The 8,764-nt window shown below is 35.7% G+C and overlaps 1 protein-coding gene across 1 annotated transcript; it reads right to left on the bottom strand.

Moving 5' to 3' along the window:
• Positions 1 to 2,951: 2,951 nt before the first annotated feature.
• On the bottom strand, positions 2,952 to 8,454 carry LOC143609784 (serine/threonine-protein kinase CTR1-like). Its single transcript, XM_077084439.1, has 16 exons — positions 7,660 to 8,454; positions 7,223 to 7,521; positions 6,997 to 7,141; positions 6,495 to 6,607; positions 6,093 to 6,241; positions 5,628 to 5,771; positions 5,506 to 5,546; positions 5,335 to 5,403; positions 5,133 to 5,233; position 4,956; positions 3,889 to 3,972; positions 3,698 to 3,796; positions 3,553 to 3,621; positions 3,335 to 3,466; positions 3,165 to 3,259; positions 2,952 to 3,077 (listed from the first exon to the last, which is right to left on the bottom strand). Exons 1-16 carry the CDS (start codon positions 8,086 to 8,088, stop codon positions 2,996 to 2,998), a joined length of 2,052 nt encoding a protein of 683 aa, XP_076940554.1. The 5' UTR covers positions 8,089 to 8,454; the 3' UTR covers positions 2,952 to 2,995.
• Between the last annotated feature and the right edge of the window lie 310 nt (positions 8,455 to 8,764).

Raw genomic sequence — 8,764 nt, 5'->3', positions numbered from 1 at the left:
AAACCCTAAGGTCGAAAAAATTCAATATTATTCAGTTTTTGGGACTTCTTGGAGGCGATCTTACACCACCAATACTCATCCTAATCACAAGATTGATCCATGAACACTTTCTCTAACACAATCATCAAGAGTATGAAGATCGAGATGCTAGGCTAAAGGCTTCATAACCATCTCCAGGTGTAGGGTTGAGTTGCATGTTAGGTTTTGTTATTCTATACTTTAACTTTGGATTTGTAATTGATTAATCATTCGGTTGATCAATTCTTTGTGTTTGCTTTTGTTCTTAAACGGTTTTTATTAATTGATTACTTAATATTTTGTCAGTTAATTGATTTGTGGCCATCAACAATTAGGATTAAGTTCTTTCGTCATTGACCCGTTTATCGTTAACTATATTATTGAGTTTGTGTTTCAACAAGTAAAACCAATTATCAAATAGATTTTCATTTAGCCGTGTCAATTGTTCGGATTCAGTTCTGACGATCAACACAGTCAATCGTTAAGTCTTTTGATTTACATATTTTATAAGAAACCGTCCAAAGAAGTTTATCATTTTCCTAACTTAATGCAAAACCCGAACCCTGGAGTTTGGTTATTTTCATTTCATTGTTTACAAACTACTCATTTAAATCGCTTGACATCGTTTGTCCACTTTAAATATTTTTATAATAGAAATTGAGTTTCACTTGCACTTTTCACTGATTCCCTGTGGATTCGACACCTTACTTGCCCTAGCTAGTAAAGGTATTTTATAAGTATTTTTTATTGAAATTTCGACATCGATCATGCCCCACCTTCCCGCACTTGTAACAGGTGTTTGATCCAACTCTGCACTCTCCTCCATGCGCCTTTCCACATTTGTGACAAACATCAGTCCCAATACCCCACTTGCACTCACCACTGTGCATCTTACCACATGTCTTTCACGACCTCTTCTCCCGCACCTTTTGCTTCTTATCCCTAGGGTTCCACAACTGAGTAACAAGTCGTTTAGCAGGAGCAACTTATTCTTCTCCTTCTTATCTTCTAACACCACATCGTCCACAGCCAGGTCATCGTAAACCATCTCTGCGATTTCGGCAGCAGAGTCAAAGGTAGCCGGTTTACTTGCCCTGACTAAGGTGCGGGCGTTCTGTGGAAGTTCTCTGATGTAGCACTTGATCCTCTTCACTTCAGTGTTTACCATGTCAGGTACCAACCTTGACATGCGGTTGAATTCAGCATCGTATTTGCGGTGTGTCATTTTTCCCGCCTTCAGATTTAGAAACTTTATCTCAGCCCTCTCAACCTCAGCATCAGCACAATCATTTCATCACCATCTCCTTCAGGTCATCCCACCTCATGGCCTTAATTTCTTCTAGGGTCTTCCTCTTCTCTACCGACTCCCACCAGTACACAGTTTCATCTCCAAACGACTAGGTAGCATAACCCACTGCTTGGTCAAGACGACATTTGCTAATTCGGATAGAGGATTGGATCTGAATGCTCTTATGAAAAATCAAAAAAAATTTAACTACAATTCGCACACCTTTTCTGCTCTTAAATTACATCTTTTTCGACAACCATAGGACTGGCTTTACCATTTTAAAAGGCAAAGACTTATCCAATATATCCAATACCATCAAGTAGGGGTGAGCAACATAACCATCATAATCGTTAACCGAACCAATTTTAACCGATAACCGACATAACCGATGGGTCGGTTTATGAATTTTTTGAAAACCGAAAAATACGGGTCGGTATTGGTTAAAGGTAATTCCAAACCGACCCATTTATTTAACTAACAATATGTTTAAGATTAACTTTCACCAACACATGTTGTTGAGTTATACTATTTTTATATCTTCGTTTAAACATTTGTTATCGAATTCACTTGAATTTCATATGTTAGATTATATATTGCCATTTTTTTTTGAATATTTGTTATTGATATTATGAATTATATATTCCATTGGATGATGTAACGTAGTGTTTTCTAATATAACCAAATTTTTAGGCCCAATTACATTGTTTTGGTTACGATTAACCGACCCATTACCGTTTCGCTATAACCTTCAAAGTTGATTAACCGAAACTGCTATAACAGATCGGTTATGGTTATGGTTATGGTTATCCGTTAATCGACATATCGGTTATAGTTATGGGTTTGGTCCAAAACCGCCCCAAACCGATCTATGCACACCCCTGCCATCAAGAATCTACCATTTTTAAGAAACATATATATATATATATATATATATATATATATATATATATATATATATATAGGAGAGGGTTATTTTGAGAACCATGGTGAGTTTTAAGAACTTTAAGAACTCAATTTTGAACCACAAATTTAATAAAATGATATGAAATATGTGGCTGAGATTAAATTTAATTAAAAAATGAAGCAGGAGAGAGAATAAGTAATTTTGATAATTACACAAGTTTAGACGTTAGTTACACATGTGTTAAAAGTCGATTCGGTGTGTAAAAAATACCCTAATTTTTTGTACATCACTTACACTTGCGTATTACACATATGTAAAAAAAATTCGAAAAAAAATTTGTTACGTTGAGTTCTTTCGAGTTCTTAAAACTCAAAGTGGTTCTCAAAAGAAATCAATCATATATATATATATATGTATATATATATATATATATATATATATATTGTGCTTTAAGCACCGTCAAGTACCTATGCTTTAATAAAATGGCGTATCAAATGGTTGTTTAAAAGAAACTATGTATTCTAAGTATTTTTTAACTACATCACATGAATTTGTAAACGTTAACCAAATATATTAACTAGTGTTCTCTTGTGACATAAAAAACAACATATCATTTAAGTTTAACGACTGAGATGTTATCCCCAACTTCATAAGTCCATTCTTCTTGTCAAATTAACCAAATATGTTTCTGAATCTTTTCATAGAATAAAACAAACAAACAATTTTATAAAGAGAGAATTTGTTTCAAGAGATACAAGCAAGTAGATTTCGGCATGAACAGCCAGTTATTTTGATTTTTGAGGAGACTTGAGTAACTTCTTTAATGTGACCACTATGCTCTTAAAGCTTGGACGTTGCATCGGGTCACTATTCACACAAAACGCAGGGCGTTATAATTTATAAACGGGCCAAGTTCATATATCCCGCTCTAAACTAAAAGATGAAGTTTCTTACTCGGCCCAACAAGATTCCATCAGTGAAGTTAGTGCAGGAGATGCATTAGTAGGTATTGTAAGTTTCCTCTTCTGGAATGCCACAGCCCCAACCACCTGAAATTGACATGTTCATACTTTCATCAAACAGAGCTTGTTTAAAAATAAGAACATATTTGTTATTGAACAAACCTGAGCTGAATTAAGCCCGTTCCAGGGTTGTTGCATGGTCACAAGCTCCCATAAAATCACACCAAAACTGTACACATCAGATTTTTCATCCGCAGGTTCCCCTCGAAGGACTTCTGGAGACATCCACTCAGGCTGAACCCGTAAATATATTTTAAAACAAAAAAATAAACATTGAATGCATAATGTACGAGCATTTGACATAGATGAGGACGGCTTACAGTTCCAGTAATGGCTTTTGATGATATAAAGGTATCCGTTTTGAACCTTGATAACCCGAAATCGCAAACCTGACATATGGAATCTAGTTAAGGTAAATTTAAGGATAAACTAGTGATGAGAACAAAACATATGTTGTTTATGTACCTTTACGGTCCAGTTTTTGTCAACCAATAAGTTTGGAGATTTAAGATCCCAGTGGACAATAGGAGGACTAAGACAGTGGAGATAATTAATGCCCTTTGCCTGCATATATGTCGAACACATCAGAATGTTGCTGTGATCGCGTATCCAAGTTGTAAATAAAAGAAACTAAATACAGAAAAGATTGTACATACGACATCTAACGCCATGTGCATCCGTCTCTTCGTGTTCAGTATTTCTCCAGAGGCTGGGTGGTGTAAAAGACGAAACAAACTACCCTTGTAACAGAAACATGAAATAACTGAGAATGCTGCAATTAGGCCTGTAAACGAACCGAATGTTCAGTGAATTGTTCGGCGTGAAGTTCGACATGAACAACACTTTTGTTCATTTACTTAAGCGAAGGAACATGAATAGATCTCTCGTTCGTTATTTTACATTTGTTTATGTATGTATGCATTTAAATCTTTTAAAAAAACATTACAATTTAATCTAATTTAATGAAAACAAAATATCACTCATTACAATTTAAACTAGTTTTATTAAATTTTTAGGCTTAACAGATTAATGTTCAGGTTTACTTTTAACTATTGTTTGTTGTGTGTTTATGTCCGATCATCTATGTTCAGTTATGTTCATTCGTTTACGTCCATGAACCACGCGCTGTTTGCGGTGCGCGCATATAATGTATGTATGTGTGAACCCTCGGGTGGGAAAAAGTGAAATTGCACTAATTTTGACGTTATTTTACTAATCTCGTGAAAATAACGTTAAATGTGGCGGACGATTAATCAGGCATCAGGTGGTGGCATTGATAGCCGAAAGACAAGGGTACATGCACCAATCAGCCGACGTCCGGATGATTGAGTGCTATGTGCCTTATGTCCAAGGCTTGATGCAAAACTACTATCAAGCCGGGGGTCTCACCGGAAGCAGCCTCTCTATCCCTATGGAGTAGAGGTAAGGCTGTCTACATCTTACCCTCCTCAGACCCTACCATAGCTTTGTTATTGGTGGGATATACTGAGTACGATGATGATGATGATGATGATGTTTACGTCCATGAACCGTGCATGTACATTATTAGCGAACGAACATGAACACGTTCGTTTTCTTAACAAACGATCATGAACAAGTAAACCTCGTTCGTTTAATTGTTCGTGTTAGATCGTTTGCTCGATTAAAGTCAAACGAATGAACATGAACATGCTTTGTTCATGTTCGTTTAGTTCATTTACAGGCCTAGCTGCAATATGGGAACTCTATTTAATAGATCGGTTTCTTGAACAACCGAATTTGGATGATTTTCATCCCATTTGACCCATTCCCATTAAGCAAACATTTTTTTTTCATTTGGCCCATTTGAGATAAACTTATAAACACAATTCCAAATTGACGCATTCATACGTAACGGGTTGAAATACAAGAAAAAGCTCACCTTGGGAGATACTCGGTCACAACTGAAAAACGTTGGTGCATTGTAACGACGCCCATGAAAAGTACTAGATTAGGATGGCGCACACGTCTCATGATTGAAACCTTGCAAGATGAGTTAAATAGATGCATATCAAACAATAGTTTCACAAAACTAAAAAAAGAAAGAAGTCAAAGATGCATATTATATTCAAAAGATAATATACCTCTCTTAGAAATTCCTTCAATTGATTATCATGGAGTTCCTGGGCTGTCAACACTTTAACAGCAACAATCTACAATAAACCAGTTCATTTTGTTTATAAATCAGAATTTGTATAAAATATATAAAAATAGCCAATAATAGTAAAACATTGTGTGTACTATGCAGTACTAACCGAACCATGCCACTCTGCACGATACACAGTCCCAAATGAACCTGAAGATCAAAAGACATAAAGACTAAAGTTTATTTTTATGCAAAAATAATGACTAATAAGTTAGGATAAGAAATAGGTACCAGCACCGATACGCTCCTTGGTATGCAAGTCATCCCAAGCTATCTCAAGCCAGTCCATTGCAAGAGAAGGCTCAAGAGTCAGGTATCTTGGGGTAGTTGCAGGAAGGTTTTCTCTATTTTTTCCATCACTCGAAACTTCCGCATCTGATTGACCATGAAATTGACTTTTAAAACATTTATGGCCGATAATTTTACTTCTATATAATCAGTAAAAGAAATCTAGTGGACTATGATATGGAGTTGTCACTCTTAACTAAACCATTTATAATTTATTATGTGTCATGAAACCATTGTTTAAGTGCTCTTCACATTGTTTCTTTTCTTTTTCTGAATTTTTTCTTTTATTTTGTTAGTTTAAGGCTGTGGCATGTTTTCCAGCTGTTCCTCCGCCAACAAACATATTTACCATATTCATGCTAAATGAAAATGACCATTAATGCTAGACACCAGAAAAACACAGCATACCTGTATATAAAGTGTTAGGAACTTGTTGAACATCTTTTAAATGAGGATTCTGAAAGGATGAAGATACCGAAGAAAATATATCTCCATTTATAGAGGAATCTGGATTATAGAAATTTCCCGGCTGCCCAATAAGATCAACCACATACTCCCTGATAAAAAATGGGTTTAAACGTGTCACATCTCTTAAGATTATGTATTAACATGATGAGAAACTGAGAAAAGTATGACATATTTACCCAAAATCTCCTATGATAATATATTCCTTGTTGAAACTATATTCAATGTCACGAAGGCATATTATCGTCAGAACATTTCTTATATAAACAATGTACAACTTTCATTATTGACTGTAAATAAATATATAATATGATATCTTAGGGAGTACAAATTTTAGGGCTGGACCTTGTCAACTTATCATCTTCAGTTCTGATAAGACACGTGGACCTATGATCTTCAGCGCAATACCTGCAGCCTTTTGCTATCCGACAAGGCAATCCCACATAGTCAGCCAGTTTCTGCATAAAGAAAAGTTACAATCCATCAAAATTAGTTAAATATACACGAAGAAATCTATACATATAAGATAAAATATCGTTCTTAAAACACTTATAGCCCGGTATCTTTTTTAGAGAAAACAGAACCTAAGGTGTCACAGAAGCGATTATAAATGTTCACATATACAAAAAGAACTATAGAAATAAAAACTGAAGAAAAAGGACCGTTCTTGAACAAGCATAAAACTTAATCAGTAAGCATTGTAAACCTGTCTCGCAAATTCGAATAGTTACTAAGAAGTAAACAAAGCATAGCTTTGACTTCACAATGGAACACATGTTAACTAATCTACACCAACTAATAAGAAAATTATACTGCATTCTGTAATGAAGTAGAAGTTGATAATAACCTTAAAGAGTATCGCTCTGTGCCTACAGAGCCCATTAGACAAGCTGCCAATGGGAACTATTATGTTATTCTGAAGTTCCTTGATTCTCTTGCTAGTACACTCCCATTGTTCATGAAGATCACCTTGCTCGACTGGAAACGATCCCCTTAAATGAAAATAAAACTATAAATATTCAATATGTCACACCAAAAAGGCTGATGCCATAAACATTACAAATGAAGCATACCCCATACTTGCAGAAACAAGTTTTGCAAGATTTTCAGCTAACATAAGTGCATTTTCTGCTGAAAAGTATAGTTCCTCTGCTATATCCTCCAGATCCCTTAGCCGGGAGTCCTTGTATCTGTTAACAAGAACCACTTCAAGGGATGAAGTAGCAGCCACAACGGCTTTAAGTTCCAACAAAGATGGCAAAAGTTTGCCCTCCACCGAGTCATTACACATCATCCACATATACGGATCCATTCCAAGGATGTTGTAGAAACCATCTGATATCTTATCATCATAAGACAATGTACCATTAACCTGAAAACATAAGCAAGTTCAGAAAATGCATATTGCGGAAACACCTTAGTATGAAGAATCACGAGTGCCCACAGCATAATCATTCAAGATAAACATCTAACGGTATCAATAATTAGAGAGAAATAAAAAAAAATGTACCCAAAGACAGTATGAAACTGATTCCGCATCATAGCTAGCAACACCACACCTACTGCCTGGACCAATATTATCCTCTTTACTAATGGTAGCTTGTTGTGAAAGGCGTTTTGCTAGATTAAGCTGCAAGTAATAGGCCTTACACCACCTACGCACTAGACTCCATCGACTATCATCATCGGAAACACCATCAATCACACTCACCGCAATTCGATCATCGTCATCCTCCTCAACATCATCATCGATTGCATCTTTCAGATGATCGTCATGATGAGCAAGCTGAGTGTACCTCACATGATCCCATCCCGAACCTCCTGCATCCGACTGCTGCTGATTCCCTCCTCCATCCTCATTCATCAAATGAATGGCTTCCGATTTGGAGATGAGACCTTCCAGATCCCTCGGAAAAAAATATGTTGCTCGATGCGGCATAATCTCAAATAATAACAAAGCTGTTTGTTTGTGTATTGTAATATTGATCTAACGTCCTAAACCTAAACCTATCACGATGTATACCGCTTCGATCGGAAATTAACAAGGCTAGTAAAAGAGAAGTCGTCGTACTTACTAAGCAGCTTTTTCCGTGTGGTGGACTTAATGAATCGGCGTAACGAACGCATTTTCAAACGTACAAAATCAAACTTATAAAAATAGTAAACTAATTCTCACAGTTACAATTACAAATGATGCGATGCGATTCAATCTCCACCGAAACCTTTGGAATCGAAGCAAAACAGATTGAACATGCTGAATCCAAATTAATAATATAATTGATAAAACAGAAATGAATATGAGATTGAAGAGATCGAGTGTGATTTGGATTTGGAAATAAAATAGGTGAGGAGTAGGAGTGGGATAATGTAACAGGGCGTATTATATATATATATATATATATTTACACACACACACCCACCAAGGCGTACGTTAGCCGCAACGGAAAACGCGGGGACTTGGCCGGAAAACGAGCCGGTCTAAGTAGTGGGGGAAAATATATATTAACCCATAACGATCTTCCAAATTTTGAAAGAACAAGGTAAACTAAAATGTTTAATTCATTTATGATTTTATTAATTTATTATTAGGGATTATTATTATTATTATTATTTAA

The sequence above is a fragment of the Bidens hawaiensis genome, unplaced genomic scaffold (genome assembly GCF_021521415.1).
Source record: "Bidens hawaiensis isolate Kalapana, Puna unplaced genomic scaffold, B.hawaiensis_p1.1 tig00015641_1, whole genome shotgun sequence".
In the NCBI taxonomy this organism is placed as follows: Eukaryota; Viridiplantae; Streptophyta; class Magnoliopsida; order Asterales; family Asteraceae; genus Bidens; species Bidens hawaiensis.
The sequence above is the reverse complement of the archived record's forward strand: the minus strand, read 5'-3'. Positions and strand labels throughout refer to the sequence as shown.